We start from the raw sequence: 22,018 nt of genomic DNA, 5'->3' as shown, positions 1-22,018 counted from the left end.
GTGCAGGATGTGGTGATAAGCATGAAATGTTCATCTACAAAAACTAAAGCTATACAAGCTCTTCTTTTTCTATCATTGTTTATACATCATCAAATATAGAGTTGTTATCTTTCACTGAGAATGTCTTACCTTTCATTTAGTTTTAAATTTTGCTTCTACATTTTGGAGCTACCTTGAATATTTTAGTCATGTGGCAATTAGTATAGAGCCCATCAATTAGATAATGATATCTCTCTCTCTCTATCCAGCAAACTTGATACAGGAAAATTGCAGACCATGAAATATACATCACAGAATATATCATTAGGAATTGATGATGATGAGCCCATCTCTCCATGGATAATTTATTTCATTCCCACTATTTGGGAAAGAGAGAGAGATAAAAGTGGGATTTTGGCATTTTTCGCAGGACATGAAAATGAGTCATTCTTTAGAGTGATGATTAACTGTAGACCTTTGATGACTTTATGGGTTTCATGGTGTTGATTGATGAAGGTTTAAAGTTATATCCTTTTGCTGAAATGAGTGAAAGGTTTTAATGCAAATCTACTTTTCATACAAAAATATGAAGGGACTTACAATTTTTTTAAAGCCTGTGGTGTATTGAATTGTAAAGGAATTTTGGATAGCATTTTTCCAGATTTTGACAAAATTTAAGATGAGACTACCTAATTTACGGTAAGAATTTCTTCCAGAATTAATTACCTGAATTGAAAGTAATTTGTTTTATCTTACATGTGATGTTGGATAGCAAGGTATGAAGTGAAATTCCTCAGCAGATTCAAAACACTTAAGGACATACACGTACATATAAAAACAATTAGAAAACAATCACACAACCTACACTACCTGTGTTTGCTGTGAAATTAAGATGCTACTCAACCTATTAAAGTAATTGGATAAAAGTTGCAATCTCGAGAAGTACATGTATATCTTTGAAAGGAAACTGATGAGAAGTAAAGAATTGCCAATGATAGGTTGTATGAAGAACCTCTTAAAGAGAATGAAGTGCATGATGCTTATTAGAAGATGTGAGCTACTCAAGTTTAGATTGGTGTAGCATCTTCATCGAAGTGGATGTGGTTGAACTTTGCATTTGAATTAGAGCTCCTTGGAGAGGCAAAGTATACATGGTAAATGGAGGCATGTCTAGATACTACTGAAAGGTTGTTAAAGAGAGTAGTTTAAAATTCCTTTGTTTTTTTTTTACGGAAGGATGGCACTTGTAATGAGTGGTAAAATAGAAAGTAGAGGTCTATCGATTTGTATCTAACTGTAACAGGATTTTTGAAATTCCAGTTGATTTAAATATAAAAAAATATTAATATTTTATTCACCTGTTGGATTATGGTGTAATGTCACTTCAGGCACATTCAGGCTTTGAGAGACTATTTTATTTGTAAGTTTGAGCAATTGTAAACTGAAATGAATAATGTAGGATAAGTGAGACAGAAATCCAGATCCCAAACTAGGAGTTACTTTAGGAAGGAATCTTAAAACCTGAATATGTGTCCTTAATTCATCATTTAACACATTTTCATACATTTGATTTGATTTTGATTGAAGGGTCTCTCATATCTGTAAAAATTATTTTATTATCTTTCTAGTACGAATACTCATTTCCATTCCATCTCTCATGGTACTTTGTTTTGATTCCACAGCATGTGTTATCGAGATGGAATCTACAAGGAGCCACCTCAAGACCAGGTTTGTGTCATACCGGTCAACTGTCATGTCTCTGGGTGGTCAGAATGGTCATCATGTTCAGATCCTTGCTCATCAAACATGGTCACTCATTCTGTCAGAAAGAGAACTGTCCTCAAAGTACCAAAAGGTGATGGTGAAAGATGCCCTGAACTAGTCCAGAAGAGGACCTGTGCCTATGATTCAAACCCATGTCCAAGGTAAGGAGATGATGTGATGGTGATTTCAGTGCTCATCAAAATCATGATTAATGAGAGGGAAGTAATTATTCATTGAACCAGGAGTCCCTCTTATGATTATACTAATTAAGATAAATGATAATTAAATAAAAAAAATTCTGTATTTGGGATCTAGTTGTGTTTTCTTTTTAATATTTCAACTCTCATGTAGGCCTATATCTTTTCTACTATTAGAAAATCATTTTGGTTTTGAGAACACTCTTAATTACCGGAGAGTAAGTTGTTGTTGAGAAGACTGGATTTAGCTTGGATGAAAGGATCAAAGCCTGAAAGATGAGACTAGTGATGTTCATTTGAGCACAACTCATGGAGTGACATTGATAATTGGACTAATCTTGGGCAATGGCCATGGAGCCAATTACTTTCAACCAGATTGCTATTCACAGTCCTACATAAAAGCATGAATCAGCCTCGTACTGTTTAATAATGAAACCGCTTTGCCATCCGATGCAAGATATGAATGTAAACAGATTTCCAGAGAGAGAACAATGCGTTTAATTGCTCACTTTCAATATGAAAATAATACCAGAGGCCAGAGGGTGCCTCCGCTTCACAGGGGGTCTGGTATTTAATAGACGATCCTTCTGGTTCATTGTTCTTTCTGCATGGAAGTATTTGTTGGATTACAGCAAGTTCGTGTTCATCGATGCATATGGATATTGGTATATCATGTGACATGAGTTCATTGTAGGAGCTCCAGTGAGACAATTAGTCCAATTTCCCGGCTAATTAGTTAGGTCTACATGTTTTTCTTTCTTTGTATGCCGGTGATATCATAATTGAATACTGGAGACTGAGCTGATATGCCTTGACAGCTCCCTAGAAAGCACAGGGGTGGTTTAGAATAGAATTAATACTTCAATTATCTTTAATTCATTTTTATGAATGAAAATCCTTCACAGATAAAAGGATTTGAACAGATTGTTTTATTTTATAATGGATAGATTTGAATCAATTTGATTGATGTAAAAATTAAAGAAGCATCTGTACTATTTTGATTTCCATAATTTTTTGTTTAATATATGATAAAACAGCTTTTACTCCACGAGATTCTGGTTTGATATCAGTCTTATCGGTGTGACTTTACTGGTATTCATGTAAACTAAGGAGTAGATTTCAAACCAGAATCAGAAAGCAGTCAATTGATCCTAAGTTTGTCATTGTCAGTGCAAATGTGGAGCCTCATTCGCATCTCTATTACCGCTTGACCCATATGATCTTGTCCTAAATTACAAGCTTTGAATTAGTTTAACCTCCTGTACCCTAGACAATGTAAAACACTGTCTTCTTGACCCAGTATCTCTTTCTTAATTACAAACTTCAATTCATGAGGTTCCTCCTACCAGACAATGTGATACAGAGAATCAAACCAAGTCATGACTGTAATCAATTTTGTGTGCAGTATTGATGGACAGGATACTAAATGTTGATGACTTGGAGGTATCAGTTTTCACCTCTTCATCTATATGGAAATGAATTCATTTGCACTTCAGATTGCATCACCATTAACTAAAGGATGAAATTTAAACCGCATGGAAAATAATTGGGTCATCTTTATATTTCTATATTCATGAAGATGTCCTGTCACTCAAGTTTATAGTCAAGAGGAGATGAACAGCTCTCTACATGAGAGGGGTAGTTGGTAACATTTTAGAGAAGGGAAACTCAAAGCTTAAATTATCAAATTCAAATCTAATGTGATAATCATTGATTCTGAAACATTAAGTAAGTATTCTACTGGGTTTTATGCCAAGAATGAATACCATGTCATATGGATATATTTTATAGATTGGAGAATTCTATCAAACTGGGGTCTAGAAAGGGCTCATGGCATGGTAATTTTTAGGACATAATGAAGCTGCTATCACAGGAAAACGAAATTTTTTTCATATCGCTAAACTATATCCTAGACTTCTTGAGCATTTTTGTTAAAAGCAAAAATATAGAAGAGTTTTAAACAAAGCAAATAGCCTACTCCACAGGATTGATTGGTTGGAAAAGTGTGAGATCGTTTCCTCACAGCTGTGATCAAAAGGGGTAGTGGTGGTGGTGAGAGGTTCAATTGGTCACCTGAGCTCTCCACTCATGCCTGCTTGACTGACCATGTCCAAAATTAATCACCAAGTGTCATCAACTGAGCTGGTACTGGATTAAGGGGGACTTCTTTTGAGTAAAAATTTGTCTTTGTGTACTTCATGAGCAATCTGCCATTAAAACCCTAAGGAGAATCAGGGGCGGATCCAGCTTTCGCCAATAGGGGGGGCCGAAAAATATTTTCAGCAACATTTTTCTCGATTGGCCGCCATAATTCTATTTTTTGTTGGTTTTTCAGGGGGTAGTCCTAACTAAAGACTGAAGTTTGAAGTATATGTATAATGCGAGCGCGAAGCGCGAGCAAAAAATTCTTTGATATTTTATGTCCTTAGAACTGAAGATTCTGAGCAGTTTTTATAATCATGAACAAAGATAAGTATCCAACTAAACAATGCGAGTGCGAAGCGCGAGCCGAAATTTTATTACAGTAACATGAAAATTAAGGGACTCAATTAGGACTGTTTTCAGTGATTAATGAAGAGGATACAACTATCACCAATTAAATAATGAGAGCGATATTCCGACCTGAAAACTCGACGGTCTAACCGCGTTTTTATTTAAAATTAAAGAACAAGCTTGTGTGTCTCAAACAATTAAATGCAAGCGCGAAGCACGAGCTTAATTTTTTTTATATATTGACATGATACAGGAGCATTTTGACAAATTTTGGAAAGAATTTCCAAAGAGGATAGGTATCTCACAAATAAAACAATGTGAGCGCGCAGCGCGAGCTGAAAATTTTGATATAACAATTTGTGTAAATCAAAGTCTTTTTCCAATTCTTCCCCTCATCTTTTTCTTGGTTCCTTTCAGGGTTGGGCCGGCCGTTACGAGGCTGTAAATTACACAGCATGGGTATAATACCTCTTTCTTACTTTTCTTCCTGCTTTTCGTAGTTTCTATCAAGATAAAGAGTACACTTTTTTCTGCAGGTTGTCAAAAAATAGGGGGGCCAGGGCCGGCTCGGCCCCCTCCTTGATCCGCGCCTGAGAATGATGGATCCCAGTTGAAATGAGGTTATTGAATATAGAAAATAACATTTCTTTATTTTTCTTCTTATTAACTAAATTAGTATTCAGTCTACATTTTAAATAGTTTGATGAATAGGTGAATAAAAGAATGATTAATTGATTAATCTAATTAAATGAATGAAAAGTTGATTGGTTTCTAAAAAGTTTGAAAACATAATAATCCATTACAATGCCGCAGAATAAATCCTCCAAAGTGATCCTTACTACTTAAGTAATTTAGTTCAATATTCAATTGCAATATTTTAATATTTTGCAAAATGATCCAATGAAAACATACCCTATTTACTGCATAGACTAAGTATATTATCCTCTTTAAAATGATTTAACAGCACCATGCCGAGCAATTACACCAATGGAAATATTTTCTCTGTCAATAGCTTTTCCTATCTTGTATTATCCCAGTTGTCACCTGTTAAGAGCCTAATGTGTTATATCACATCACATGACCCTTGTGCCTCGCGGGGGCGCCCTTCACTCACAGGGTACAATGTTCCAAGAGTTAATGTCCATGCACGACTTGTTCCTTCTAAATCAGGCTAAGTAGACCCTAATCAGATAAATTAATCAGACCTGTGTCAGTAGAATGTTCAACCCTATGGACGCTATTTGGAACTGTAGGAAGAATGAGCTTCAGGCTTGTTATTAAATCAGTCAGCCCAGTATAGATCCTAGGTGTGTTAATTCATTGCTTTTGGAATAAAATGCACATTCTTACCCATGAAACATATTTTTATAGCTTTCGAAGAAAGGATGATTTTCCTGTTTCCCTTAATTGCGTCCATAAAACTGGATTAGAATTAACAGCTATAGCATTTTTTTTGCTGTTGGCCTATTTTTTTAAACAGTAAGGAGTCAATAATTAAGTAATTTCATGAGCCTTTTTCATATTTCATGATACAAATAATGTGGAAACTGCATTTTTCATTAATGTACAATTGCATTTTTCATTAATGTACAATTGCTAAATGATGATTTTCTTCCTTGATTTCAAAATGAATTAGACAGATTGTGATTTACACATTCTTTAAGAGATCAAACCCAATTTTACCTTCTTGTGAGAGAAATTATAATATTTTAGCTATTTTTTTCTAACTAGTTTATAAGTATCAAGATTTTGCAAGTGATAAACATTGATTAAATCAAAACAAAGTAATGATGGAAGATTTGAGAGAAAAAAGGATAGGAAATATACATGATCAAGAAAGCAATTAGACTGAAGATTTCAGATGGCAAAATATTATTTTGTGATTGCCATGTCCTCTTGGGAGGAAATTTGTGTATTTTTTTAAGAGCACAGTTGAAAGGACTGGTTAAATGGAAACTCTGGTCTTCATCTTGCTTGAATACAATGGTAGCATAATGGTATCTGATCTATCCTCACCCTCTTCAACTTCAAACACACCGCTTAATTTCTTCAGGGTTATCAATCTTTTTATAGTGTCTCCAAGGAAATCATGAACTTGCCCTGGCTCCTATTCTTAAACTGCATCACCAACTTAGGTTGAACAACAGGATTTCATTGTTTCTAATCTGAATGATAGTGAAGTTGATTGAGGATGCCTTCACAGCTAAGACCCATTTCCATGTTCTATGAGTCTGGGTCAATTATAGCAGTTGTACAAACATTCTAGCGTGAGCATCTTTGTCAATGAATTCTACTCATTGCCTGGAATGTTGAGCAATTCTCTGTATCTCCTTGTCTTGAGGCTGATTCTGTTCTTGAATGGCATTTTCTGGTAATTCTGGCATTTTAGGCCTTTGGATATACATGTTATACTAATAGTTAGTGAATGTTGCTCTATTCATTGTACTTCATGCTGCATGGAGAACAAGTGGGATCCCTTAAGAAAAAAAAACGAACCTTGGTACCTGCTAGGCCCTTCTATAAGCACGATATATTTTTCAGCTTGCTTCATTTTTTATGAATATGTTTAATTCCTAGAAAGAGAAAAAAGGACAATTCTTCTGTTATTCCTGCATTGCAGATAATGAAAAGTAAATTCATAAGAACAGGTGTCCATTCAGCCTTTGTTTGTTATGTTTTTTTAGTGTATATAAATACAGTTTTTATTATTCCTTATGTTTCTCCTTCCTTCCAATTTAATGAGTTTGATGGTAACTTTATTAACTTGTCAATTTGCTAAGTTAATTTGCCACAAAAAAATGAAAAACATAATGTAAGAAACAAAAAAAAAACATATGAAACCAAAAAAAATGTCCAGGATTGACAAAAACAAATGTGGATCAACGGAAATGATTTGGGGAATACACAAACTGATTGACAATGATAGAATAAAAATAAAGAATAGAAATTAACATTTTGCTTGACCCACTACCAATCCAATCAGAACACAAGGAGTATGCTTAATCTCCCTACTAAAAAATTGAGCATCACACAGCTTTATGGTTGGAATTGAAATGTGATGTGTTTTTCAAATTAATTAAGTCATAAATCTGCTGACTACTAGGAAGATGATATATGAAGCACCTCTTTTGAAGCATACAGATTACAATGTTTGAAATATTATGAACTCTATCTCAATATCATACTGTATGAGGTTCTAATTTGATGTACGATAAAGAAATGGAGATATGTGAGAGTAATAGTGATTAAGGAAACGTGAAATGGGAGATATAGAAAAATGGAGTTTCAAACAAATTTTCATTGAGGTGGCAGTACATGTTGTTGAAAGAAATACTTGTATAAAACAGAAAAGAGAAATTAGAGAATAGGAAAGAAATGACAGTGAGAAAGAGGGAGAGAAAGAAAAGAGGAAAATCAAATGGGTCGAGGAGAGCTTTATGAGATGAAGACGATGTCTGGGTAAAAAAAAGAGAAATAGTGATATTATGCACTAACAATGTGCAGGCAGGCACTGGAGCTGAGTAAGTTAGGATTCTTAACTTGATTAAAACTTTGAATGTCTGGTTTTATCTTTTTGAAATCAGCAGTTGAGCAGCTTAGCAAACAAGTGCACACACCACTATGGCCAAAGAGGACACGTGACAAGACGTACCCAGAATACAAAATAGGATAACAAGATAGAGAGGGATTAAAGGTGTCTAATAAAAGAAATTTAATATGCAAGCCAGCCCTGGGTTAATTGTATGGACGATAGCCCAAGGGAATTCACTACTGGATAAATGAGAAATATGTCATTAACAATATGAAAAAAGGTGAATATAAAACAATAAGGTCAAGGAAGTGAAAAAAGTAAGGTGTTATGAGAATGGGTTTAGAGAGAATTTTCACAAGAGGAAAGAAGAACTTATGTCTCAGTATAAACTTGTGAATGGGCAATTGGAGCCAGAGATAGAAAGTATATTAATTCAATATTTATTTTCGAAATTATGTAAGATACAAAAAAGGTAGGTCAAGTTTTTCAGCATTTTGAATGAGATTATAAATTGATAAGCACTGTATTTGTGTTAAGGCTATAACTGTAATTGAATATAAAGAGGCATGATTAACCATCCTATTACTTCTTAGATTCTTTGTATCTTCAATTATTTCAAACAATGACCCCATTTTCCCCAAAATGGTGCAAGTGCCCCCTACTGCACAGTCTCAATTTTCATTTGTGCTCATCTAGCTGGAGCTGTGTAAATACCTCACCATGGTCAGCCAGTTCAGGCGTGTGCCGATTTGTGTAGGCACTTACGCCTTGATGCGCTTTCATCCATTGAACCATGGACCAATACAATACAAAACATCCCAAGTACAATTACGAGGAGCACACTTTGCCCGCCCTCCAACCACTTGCACATGTTATTATCTACTTCCCTCTCCAGGCTTTCTTTGAAATGATGGATTTAATGAAGGGGAGAGACAAGGAGAAACAAAGAGAAAATTATTTTGCCAACAATATCATCAACAGGTTATTTTCTTAAGTAATGCTGAAGTTATTGTGGAAGATAAATTATGTCTCTTTTTTATTAACATTTCATTGAATTGTAAATGATTATTATCATTAAAATAAAGGGAGCTTTGGCCTATTTCCTATCTTCCACTAGACATTAATTTTTATTTGTTTTATCTTAAAACATTACTATTTTGTCAAGGAATATTGAAAATAATACATAGAGCCCTTATACTAATTCAGAAATAATTGTAACGGATGTAATAAACTTATTTTGATTGCTTTACAATTTTCACAACAATTTTATAGGGAAAAGGTAGTATTGGCTTCGTGTAAGAAGTGAAAAAGGGAAATTGCTGTCTTATTCTCAAACACAAAGCATTGATTGTCTGTGTGCAATGGGAAATGTTTGTTAACATATTAAAAAATACACAGTATTTATGGGCAATTCCATTAAATATGTACCTCTGACCCCCTATATGTGGGACCTTCATGAAATTTTTCTGTCTCTGATTTCTTGTTCTTTTGACAGTCTGTATAAATGTTCTAAAAGGACCATGACTTGGTCGGTATATGAAGTGAAGTATGACTTGAGAAAAATGGGGGTCAGACATTTAAAAAGGTTGATCATTTTATGGAATTGCCCTTATGCAACCAAATACATATTTTTCAAATTCAATTATTCATTTTTGCATCTTGTGGTTAGAGCAGTGGAAACAGTGCTGTTAAGAACCCTGATTCTTCAGCTGACAATCCAAGATTTGAGTGTGCAGATAGGATTTGTGGGTTGATCTGCTAATGTTTAAGATTGGCAAAATGTCATGCAGAGGATTAGAAGATTTGAGCTGCTTAGTTCTTCATTTTATCCAACAACCCACTTCAGAGAGAGGGGAGTGACAGTATTTGAGTAGCAGTTTAAAGCTCATATAGCCAAGGGAAAGATGGCAGAGAGTGCTATGTGTGTCATGTGGGAGAAATCACTTCAACTCATTTGCTCTGGTACAATTGAAACAATTTAATTTTAGTTTCTGATTTTTTTTCATCAGCCAGTGTCAATCATGAAGCCCACATCACTGTTCTGATAGACCTTAAGGCTAAAGGACTTTTAAAAGGGTTAATCATCTCTGAATTTAATGGTATGACATGAAGTGATTTGCTTAACGTCTGTTAATCAATTCACAGAGGTGCAGATATTGCAAATTTTGAAACAGGAAAGCTGAAGAGATAGGATAGGAGGACAAAAATAATGAAGAAAAAGAGGAAAAGGAGATGGTGAAATGGGGATTGAGGGGAAAGCTATATAAAGGAGCAGATTTCCTTAGTGCTAGTATGATATAAGAGAGAAACTGAGAGAATAGTAAGAAGACAAATAAATGGAGGAAAGCAAGAAAGAGAGATGTAGTTACCTCATGCAGCAGAGAAGGACTTTGACTTTGTTCACCATGCATATAACACGACAGGGTTAACTGCTGTTAATGTATGATTCAATTTGTCTCTATTGCAAGACAAAAAGGACTCCTCAAGCAAATCAACTGTTACATTTCGTGTTTCAACCCTACTTGACAGCATTAAGTTGCTTACAAAGTGGTCTTTACTCTTTATCCACATTCAATCAAAATGATCTATAAGCTTTGCTCCAAGACATCCTCACTGGATATTCTTTTTTTGAAAAATTCAGGAAGCTATACCTTTCATATTCAAAATCAAGTTACCTCAACTTTTGTTTTAACATAGTTTTGAAATTAATAATTAAAAGCCTTTGGACTTGCAATTCAAACTTACAAAGTCTTTGGTTAAGTTGATTTAAATAAACATAGATAAAACTTACATCTCAATTGTTTCGAAATAAATTTTATCTAACTTGATAATGTTATAAGATATGAGATATGAAGGATGATCTATTAATTGTTTAAAAATAAATATATGGTTTATTGTTCATTAGAAAATTTCCCTTGCAATTTGAAGCTGAAATTATTTAACAAGCTATGTGATGCACACACAAAACATTGATAATACAGCATTTGTGTTATTGCAAACGTGAAAAAGGAAAGAATTGGTGTAAGATAATAATGTTAGAACATTATATTTTGATATGTCATGTCATGCTTCAGTTTTACCAGAGACAGACATTTCTTTTCTCATCATCTTATAGCATACCACTGGAAATTTGATGATAAAATAGGTTTCATTCAATTACCCATTTTCCCTACAAAGTAAGATGTAACTTGGAAAGATCTAATTCTATTGTTTATTATTAACAGCACGCGTACCACATGACAGCCCGTGGTCAAGTTACAGCGATCTGAATATTTGCACTCTTTCTTAATCAATTTAACTGGTCAAATAGAGCACCAAGGGATTTGTTATGAATATGCCATTGTCTAGAAACCTGTCTATTTTCACACCTTTTCCTGTAGGACCATCAAAGTTCATCAGATGATATATTCCAGGAGATGATGATCAAATGCAAATATGCTCTGTGCATTGTCAGAAAATTTGATTTATACTTTCTTTGGGAATTAAGAACAATGGCTGGAGAGAAGGAAACCTGATTACATCATATTCCAGAGGGAGTTGTGTTAACTCTGATTGCAGCCGACTCTAAATGGTTCCACATATGGTAACAAAAGTGGTTTTAATCATGTCCCATGGTGATAGGCATGTTAAGAATAGATGAAATAACCCTGAATGGCCTTTTCTTTCATTTATGTTTAATGTACCTCCCGAGAGCTATGGCAAGTGTATTTCTTTTTTTAACCTTGCTCACCAATGTTAAGAGTAGCTCTCTTCAACATTTGATCTTTTCCATCATACATTATTCTCCTCAGGGAACTGGCTATCTGACAGTGACACAAAGCAATCGACATCTTTATTGAAAGTTACATTTAAAATCCTCAGAAGGATAGCCCTTAAGTAGGCCAGCAAACACAGCTTAATTTGTGTGCACAAAATGGCTGTGTTCTAAATCCATGAAATTAAGGATTCCCAATAATTTTTTGAATGGACATTGACAAGCCTCGTGTTTTGGAGGGCATGCACTTTTTCACACATGAGAACGTGGCTATGCATTTTGGTTTTATTTGTGTCTATGTGAGATGATAGAGAGAAAGTGGTTTGCAGGAGCACAAAAGGTTTGTCCCCATAGACAGAGGGGATTAAATTTCTAACACATTGTGATTCATAAGTGGTTGCACTTGATATAGAATATGATCATTTCCTCTTGTGCTTCACACCAGCCGAACCTGAAAAGAGAGGAAATAGCATTTTGGAAATCACAAGTTAAGCATATGCCTTTCCATGAATTCCCAATAGGCAAAAGAGTACATTTATCTGGGATTCTACATAAAGGGCATAAGTCCATTGCAAAAGTTTTGGTATTATTTAGAAAATCACCCCAAACATGAAGACTATTAACTTTACATTGTGTGATGATGCTGCTGCTGCTGCTTCTGATGATGATGATGATCTGTTCTTTATTACATTTGTTGTTTGTTTTATTATTATTTGAGATTATTTGTTTTTAAATGAAAGTCCACCTTGACATCAAATTATTTTTAAAAAAAGGTTGTTAAGAGAAATATACAAATGAAGGTTTGGTGAAAAGTGGTCAAAGAATAGAATAGTTACAAGTTTTTTAGGTCTTGATTTTGCAGTATCGACTGCCCTATATGTCATGTAATATTGACTGCCTTAATATCAATTTTTAATGGTTTGTGATAATTGAATCTTTTTTCATACAAACACGTTGACCATTTCTAACTTTATATGACATTTACAGGTAAAGAATCAATATTCTGAGAATATTACATTTGATGAAAATTATATACCACAACATATGGGAGAGTTGCTTGCATGTGAGGTCACAAAATAAAGAAAATGAAATATTTTTTAAACTTGACAATTAAGTTATTTCAATGAGATGTTTCTTGGTTTTCCCCATGTTTGTATTTTAGAAACGTAGAGCCCATTCATAATTTAATGCATCTCATAATGAAACGAAGGAAAGACTCATAACTGTGTTACAACCTTCTTGCTCTCATAAACTATTAAAGAGTATAGAGCTAGTGGTGAGCTTATGCACTTTCTGATATCACCCTGTGTCTCAGTTTACCACACTTGTATAGCTTGTCTATCTGGGCTAATAGCTTCCCCATCATTTTGGGCTTGTGACTATTTGGTTACCTAGAGGAAAGAAAATAACCCAGTCATGGCCAAATGTCCACCTGAACAGCTTGTTCAACATAGCCTTCTAAAGACCTGTCCCTGTTCCGTACAACTGGAGAGAAATAAAGTTTTTGGGATGTTCTTATTGCATTAGAGCTCACATTCAAGTTACATGAAAGATGGCCTTTTAAGGAAAGAAATGGGGTATCTAAGACGTAAAAATAAAACTGATTTCTTCAAGTACTGAAGCTAGATACATGTTAAGGTGTACATATGTATCCACCAAAACCAATTGAGTATCCTTTTCTGATTAAGCTAGTGAACTGATATCAAATTTATCAGATTGTTTATTGGAATTGGCTTTTGATAATGATGATGAAAATCAATTTTTATATAGCACTCGAAACATCACACTGACATGTCAAAGTGCTTCACTGATATATTACTATCCCTGTCATTGGATCCTGGGTTGCACACAGACTGTGGACTTCCTCCACTCCCTAGGGAGCTAAATTGCAAGGCATGTTAAATAGGTTCTCACATCCTGGTCGGTACCCATTTTACATCTGGGTGGAGACTTTTGAAGTGTTGAATCAAAGTCACTCTGGTTATGAGGCGAGAGTCAGAGCCACTACAACATGACACTTTTTGCAATTAATCACTATGTAAAATATTCTTGATAGAGTATAGGATAACAAATACTAGTTAACATGAAGCGATAACAAAGTGAAAGGATATCTGGTAAAAAATCATATTTTTCTTTATTAATGAGCCGGTTTTGTGTTGTGAACTTTACAAGCAAATATCTACTGCTACAAAAATCTTCCCCAATGCAATGGCCTTATTTGTTTTACCTAACGGGTCAAGTGCACAGAAAACTAAAACCTTACCTTAACCAACCACAAACCAAACCTTTGCTAGGGGGTTGACACTACTAGATCTTGAAGAGGACGTAACCCTTGTCTTTTAATATCGCTCACTGCACAAACCCCCTCCAGGTAATCAATACATTCCCTGATCAAGCCACTGGAATTAAATCTTGCTACTCTGCAAAGAGAAGAACTCGTACCTCTTTTTTTTCTCAAATGAATATCCCAAATTATTTTTCCAGTTATGAAAAAGAAAGTGTGTTCTTGTCATTCTTTTGAATAGGTGGAGAGGTAAATAGAAACTGTGGAAGAAGTAGGGATCAGGTCCTGATATTAGTTTTGTAGTTGTGCAATATGAAGTAAATTAAGATGAATGTATATGAAGCTATTACTCTTTTTCCAATAGTTTTAGGCAGTCAAGAGAATAAATATGAGGCTTTGTTTGTTTTACTTTTGAATCTGTAATGCTCTAATACAAGAATTATTTTGTGAAAACAAACTGTTACACATTTAAATGGCTTAATTTATAAATGTTAGTGGTACCTCAATCCAATGTAGTACCATAGTAATCTATCCTTAATAATTAACCTAGGCTTGATGAGTGCACTTGAGACTTTATAATTTCACATTAGACTACAATAGCTAAAGCTATGGAATTCTAAGCAAATAACATACATTACAGTCAACTATTTGTTATGTACAAAGGACTAACAATATGGTAACTTTGTCACATTGGTAATTGGCAAGGTTATAAGGCCCAAGATCCAATCAGAATATTACTTAAAAGGAAGGATATTGCTATCCACTCGTCACAATTATGATACTACAAATGCAAAGCTAAATATTTTTCATCCTGAAGCAACAAAGATTGCTATCAGGAGTAGATATCAACATATTGTACATTTGAAACCCAGATTATTAATGTGCTTATTAGAGCATGAATTAAAAAAAAAGGTAATGTCAACAAACCAGCAAGATTATTATTCTCCTGTTACTCTGGTCTTATAAAGGCATTTCTTCTCATCTTTATCATTTTTAATTTTACATTTTATTAGACACTTAAGCTGTGTGTCTATGGTGGAAGAGGTCTTTGCCTTGTAGATCAAATAACAACTAATCATAAGCTGACACAAACTTCAACTACATATAATGTGTGTTGAGGTTTGGTAGAACCAATTTCTACCACTTAAGTGAGTCATGTAATTTGCTCCATGGGCTTATGACATGACCTAGAAAACAATTTGATATCCAATCTTTAAAATCTACTATCCTTAAAAGCCTTTTGTTGAACATCGCTGTTTATGTGTCTCAAAATTCAGATTACTGGCCAGTTCCACGATAATCATATGGGTTTAATTAATGCTGTTTTTGTAGTGTGTAACTCATGATATCTTACTTTTCTAAGAGTAATGCTTCATTTGAATCACTTGATATGTTTATCTTATGGAAGCTGAAATAATTTAAAGATTCAGCACTTCATAACTTATGTCTTCATCACAATTACAACAAAATATTTGCTTGTAAGTTTGTTCTTGAAAGTAATCATATATAGCTCACAATCTAAGTTCAAGAGGTAGCAATTTTTTTTGTAAAAGCAGGATTAGTTTATTGGATATTTTTTTTCAAAGGAGCTGGAGGCCTTTAACTACCTGTGATGTTAGAGTGAGTATGGCATGATTTTAGAGGTAACTTGATGAGAGTTCGTGACATTTTATGCGGATGTTCCTGATCAGTCCACCCCTTGCTCAAATTACACAGGTGTCCTCAGGGAACATGTACTCACACAAATCAACAATAAACTATTCCTGCCATTAAATTTATGCAGAACCCCCCCCCCCACTATTATCTAGTTTTATGGTTTTGATCATAAAGTGTGCAAAAGTGAAAATTTCAACAGAACTTTACATGAGGAATTATAGATAGTTAATGATTAAAGCTGCTCGAATCCCTGAAAATGTTCTAAGAAGATTTCCAAAACATGATTGCCTTGAATCAATAAACATCAAACTAATTCAAATTCATCTGAGTATGTTTTAGATGTAGAAGATGAGAACACAACTTTATATTTGCTGTCAGTTATGAGAGCAAAGGTAGGAGAACTTTCCAGGCTTATTTCAAACCACAAAGCTGTATGCAAATTGATGTATTATACATAGACATGTCCCACCACAATTCAGATCTTCACTACTCTCTAACACCAAATTTTAATTCAAGATATCATTGACATATCACCATGCAGTGATCCTCACTAATAAAACCACATAAAGAAATACAGCAAAATAGTATGAAATAAAGGAGTCTCTCATGCTAGACTATAACCACTGTGAGTGAGACTGGCATGTATTGCGACCACTAATCCGGTTACCACTGCTGCGGGAACATATGACCTTTGGTGACGCGATGTTCGGCGGCTCATTAGCCTGTGTTTGTGATGTCTTCGGTTTTGGGGACAGAGTGGTGCAATGCATGATGGGGGAAAAAGCTGGAGTGGAATCTGGGCTGGTAAGAGAATACGAGAAGGGGAGATTGGTGTTTTACAGAGCAAGAAGGGAAAACAGATTAATAAGGGAGAAGAAAGAAAACAAGCATAAGTATAAATGGAAGACAAATTGGTCATTTGGAGCATATAAACCGTTTATTATAATTATTGAAAGACAAATTATTGCATATTAAGGTATGTGCAAAAAGTTGTCTCACTCACAGCAAATAAAAACTTTGAAAGTAAAATGTTGTTAAATTGTATGAGAAGCAATATAACACAACAATAGGAAACATGCAGTTTGTATAAGATAAAAGTGCTATTGAAGTTCTTTGAATTAAGAGAGAGTATGGATTTGTAATACCTGTAAAAGGGCCAAGGAAAAATCATGTAGAAAGGTCAGATAAAAGGGGAACTAGATCATGTGGAAGAGAGAGAGGGAGGAGTTGAGGGATTATAGAGAGTGAGTGAGAACATGTAGTAGAGATGGTGATAGAAATAAAAGTCAATCAATTGAATCTTTTGTTCAATGGTGTGGTAGCATAGTGTTGATTAGTTTGAGTTGATAGGCTCGATTTGATGCTCATCATTGGTAAGAGGGCCAGGTCAACCTTAATAGATAGAAAGGATGAAAAACAGGAAAGGAGGGCACTTCAAAGTTGATATTGATATGTGTTAACATCACGATGTTGCCAGTTCCTTCTTCAATTTGTTTTGCAAATTAGAGGTCAATCTATCTAATATAATATTCTTGTACTTGGTTATTATATTTTTAGCATCCTTTATTGATTAAAGTTGATGAGTATTTTTAAACAATCCAATTTTCACACTGAACATAACGCATATAAAACAACCCCTGACTAAAGCTTTTTAATTTCTTTGAAGTCTTTGATATTTTGTAGATTCCTTTCAACTCTTAAGCTATTTACTGTTTTATCAAGAAGCAAACTTTGACTTACTTTCTTTTCAACTCCATTTCAACTTTTCATTTTAGCTTTCAATACTGCCTTAGTAGTAGACACAAGCATTGATCAAAGCTAAACGTCTGTATATCTGGGGATATCAGATAAATCCTCTTCATCATACACCATAAATATCCCTGACAGAAGTAAGAAATACAATACTTAAGTGAAAGAAATCACTACAGATAAAAACCCACTGTGCAGATTTAGAGGGTACGAAGCGTAACTTTAGGATAGAAACCTGATAGATTTCAGACGCCGCCGACATTTCCCTTTCTCTTGCTCTCACTTTCTTTCTTCCCTGTGGAAGGTGCTCACCTGAGGGGGTGTGTAGATGCTCTAATTGTAGCCCTGTATTCTAGAGCCTCTCTGGGTCCCTTGCTGATTATGTCACTGGTGAAAAACATGACCTAAATAACAGTATTCTCATGAGGGTCGGTTGAGGCAGGGTCTGAGGCATAGGGCGGCAAATGTACATAAAACATCACAGAGTCAGAGAAGAGAGAGAAACTGGGAGTGAACGAGGGTGAACAGGTTTAGAGTGATATCTTAATCCTTATGTAATTGCAAGAAAGCAATTGGAGGTATCATGTTTGAGGTATGACCTGACTTTTGCCCCATTTTTTTGGTTGAATAATATAAAATATTTTTTTTTAAATTTCTATCCTTATTCTCATATTGTTAGAACAGCAAAAGATAGATATTTTCAGATTGAAATTTGATATTGAGAAACTGAAATGTAAAGTATGCTTTTAAGATATACTTTATATTATGATCAATTTAGTCTTGATTAGTAGGATGAAATTATCTGTAATAGTCTACCTGTAATTTTACATTCTTTGCCCATTCAAGATTTTAGTGTTCTATGGGTTTCTTCAATAGAGTTTAAACATATCCATCTAACATTTTCATCAGTATGTGCACTATTTGTTCAGATAGTAAAACTAAGAATATTAGTAGATAGAGTTTCATATCTTCATTAGATCAATGATCTGATCATCTTCATCATATGTAAAGACTTTAGTCCCATCTATTGAATCCAATGCTGGTCATTTTCTTGAAGCGTGATTCCATGCATCAATTACGATAATTAGCTAAGAAGATAATCTCTGAGACACAGCAGACAGAATCTTACAAGGCTCGTTAACCCAGACTCATTATGATCACATGACCTTTTCCCTTATGCATGATGGTTCATGATAATGAGCTATGTCAATAAAAAAAAGACGAGAAAAATAGTATGCTGCCATCAAACATAGCGTGCAGGGAAACATCAAGCGATATCGATTGGTAATAGTTAGGGTAAACATTCTCTCTCTAGACTACTGACAATGGGTCACAATAATGTGATTAGTTTTGGTATGCCACGCTCAGAGCGATGCATTGATTTCTATGTCATTATAAAGGTGATGGAGGAGGGAATATCTGTCTGTTAATTAGTTATTTGTATTGTCTCTATATTATGTCATATGCCTTCATGTGTCTGTCCATAGTTTTTCCCTTTCCTTTATCTCTCTTTCTTCTCCTAATCTTTCATCTGGCTCATTATATCACTGCTGATGATTTTATTCCTACCCTCTTATCTTTCCCATATTTTCATCTTTATTTGTCTTGTTTCCTTTATATTTAACTTTCATTTTCCTGTTTAAAATGATCCCATCAAATATCTATAGCCATTACCCTTTTTTCTCCTTTCTATCTATCGCCAGTGCTGGCATGATTACATACACTCATTTAAATTAACCGGTCCTGTCTAGACTTAAACGTATCATAGTTTTATCATTCATCACTTGCCCTTTTAAAAGATGTGTCTGTAAGATCTTCCCTTAATTCTTATGTTACATCTTATTTCCATTTATATTATGCCGATGGTTAAAACATGAAGGGAACAAAAGAGTGATGAAAATTTATAGAACTGTAGAGCACATGTGCAGCATCTTGCCATGAAGTTTATTCCATCAAGAGTGATGCACCTTTAAGCTTGTATTCCCATTAATCACACAGTGCAGCTTTAAACATGAGGCTCACATTTCTAGTTATCATATACTGCAGCTTTAAAACTGATGTGATCAAACTAGATTGAAATGCAATTGAGTCAAAAGACAGGTGTCCAGCAGCTAGTCCTGAAATCAAATCATATATGACCGCTTCTATCCTTTTCTCAATTATTCAGTTCAAAAGGTTCGAGGAATCCGGTTGCTAGAACAAAGGGCCTTGTCCATTTGCAAAGCGATGGCAGCGGAAGATTGGAATTGGCCACCAATGAGGATCAAAAATTAATTTTCTAAATGTACTTTGGGCAAAATAATGGGATAGGGATGGGAGACATGTGGTTAGTTTGGTGATGTTTGGTGCTGCATGAAGAGTGACAAGTATTGGTAGATTTATTTGTTCAGAGCTAAAGCTTTGAAATAAAGGATTTGTAAACTTGAATGAGAATGTGATTATAGAAGGGTGTAGAATGATTTAAGTGAGATTAATATTGACTTTAGATTATATATGATAAACAGTGGATAGATCTGCATCATTAATATATTTTGACTGTTGAAATGAAGACAAACTGTGATGCTTCAAAGGAAAAGATATTAACCAATATATTCAACATTTTACTGGGGAGAGGGGGTTAATCTTATTTAAGAAAAAAAGAAGAAAAATCAAATTAGTTCACATCAAGTCGTTCCAAATACCCATGTCATCTCCTAAACTCCAAATATTTCCAACAAAATGAGAAAAGTCTCTCCCCAATTGTATCACACACTCCCTGTACAGCGGCGCCACTGACGTCAAAAAGTCAGGTCACCGACATGTCGCTGCATTCATTGAGGCAAGTATATTCTGCATTGAGTACAGGCACACACCGGCACAAGTTTATAGAAAGTCGGAACTATAGAGGGAGAACATTTTTATGCTTTTGGGGATTGAGAAGGATGAAAGTGTCGTTCACCTGTCAGAGTAGACTACAAAACAAGACTCTAAGATTTACATAACAATAAGAGATATTCATTCTGCGATAAGAGGACAAAACACATACAGCTTGGCAGTTTCTACCAAGGAGTATTCTGTAAGCAGACTTTATTTCCATGATGAATCTCTCAAATTTAACAATATTTTAAGGCTAAATTGGTGCATGTTCATATTTTTTTAGCTTTGAATTTGGATTCTCTGCTACTATTCTTTTATTCAGCACCCATTTTAGAGTGCATTTTAAAGCAATAAAAAATATCAATCTACTCCCTAAGACTCCATCATTGATAATCCCTGCAATATTATTACTTCTTTCAGAGCAGCACTGTCTAACTCTTATTTTGAAATAAGTTTATTTTTCAGTTTGAATTCAATTTTATATTTTAATCAGACTAACCAACAACAGTAATTATAAGGCTGTTTCTTAATTGGGCTACCTTGGGTTATTTCAGGAGGAAAAAAGTCTTGAGTTTCAGATGGAAATTGAATGAAGCCACATATATTTTTATATATAGCTTTGATCCAGCTGAGGCATGGCAGCTTGTCATTGTTCAAATCCCACCTACAGCCAACAAAGGAAATTAAAATTGGTATAGTGTCAAAAATCTGACAGTCAATCAGATCAGGGTCACCCTAAACACTAACCCATCTCTGTGGTCTAGTGGTTAAGGCACCGGCGTTCAAAGCGGGGGGCCCGGGTTCGATTCTCGGCAGAGACATTTTTTCGGCATCACCAATATTTCCTAAGGGCAGATAGCTCTGGGGAACCTTGATTTAAGCTGCGCCTACTATTGTTCTTTTCATCCATTTCTTTCTCAAAATTTTTAAATAAAAGAGTTGTAAAAGCTGTTGTACATGTATAGTTTCACAAATATCTTAAAATAACTCACCACTTTCTTCGTCTTCATTATTTTCATGGAATTAGACCATTATATAAGAATTATTTAACTGTTTAACCATATTTTTTTCCATTTTTTTATCATCTCATCATTCTCTTACTCTCTTTGTTTCTTGTTTGTTTGTTTCTCTCTACCATACCTCCTATCTTCAGTAGATATTGAACTAGTAGTGCTTCTGTAGGCTACTCGTAATTGGTACATCATAGGAAACTATTCAAACTTTCAAATACTACAATCTATTCTTCTATTCACCACAATCTACCACTCATTAATGTAAATGTAATTCATGTTCAACATTCCCACACCTGAAGTAGATGAAATTCTTCCTGCAAGGCGTAATTGCCATGAGATTTCCCAGCAGGACAGGAAGTCTGTAATTTGCTCACGATCCGGGGCACGAGAGTGCCAATTCCTCTGTCATCGTCTATAACCCATGACAGACTTTAGTCCCACCTATGCATTTCTGATGCTGGCTATCATGCATTATTGATCACCACACACCTCTGCTAGTCACAGGTAATGATTTGTGGGGTGTCTTAGACCAGGGCTATGGGAAACCTACTCTCTCCTGGGTTGTTCAAAGAGATATTTATGCAATTACAGAGGCCATTTACATGGATTTTTTTCCCTTCTGTTTTTATATCTTTATGATTTTGATATTTTTATGTTGCACTTTGCCCTGGTATTCACTCATGTGTGAAAAGCTGTTGGAGTGTTATATTCCCTGAAGGTATAAGTGTAGTGAAATTAGGT

The 22,018-nt window shown here is 34.7% G+C and overlaps 1 protein-coding gene across 2 annotated transcripts in view; it reads left to right on the top strand.

Moving 5' to 3' along the window:
• The window catches only part of LOC121410354 (thrombospondin type-1 domain-containing protein 7A-like), a 93,756-nt gene that overhangs the window by 30,817 nt on the left and 40,921 nt on the right, over positions 1 to 22,018 (top strand). For both annotated transcript variants that reach the window (XM_041602383.1, XM_041602382.1), the window contains exon 4: positions 1,662 to 1,904. In XM_041602383.1, coding sequence (XP_041458317.1) covers positions 1,662 to 1,904 — 243 coding nt within the window. The remainder of the gene's footprint in view (positions 1 to 1,661; positions 1,905 to 22,018) is intronic.

This window comes from Lytechinus variegatus, chromosome 3 (genome assembly GCF_018143015.1).
Source record: "Lytechinus variegatus isolate NC3 chromosome 3, Lvar_3.0, whole genome shotgun sequence".
NCBI classification, from domain to species: Eukaryota; Metazoa; Echinodermata; class Echinoidea; order Temnopleuroida; family Toxopneustidae; genus Lytechinus; species Lytechinus variegatus.
The sequence above is the reverse complement of the archived record's forward strand: the minus strand, read 5'-3'. Positions and strand labels throughout refer to the sequence as shown.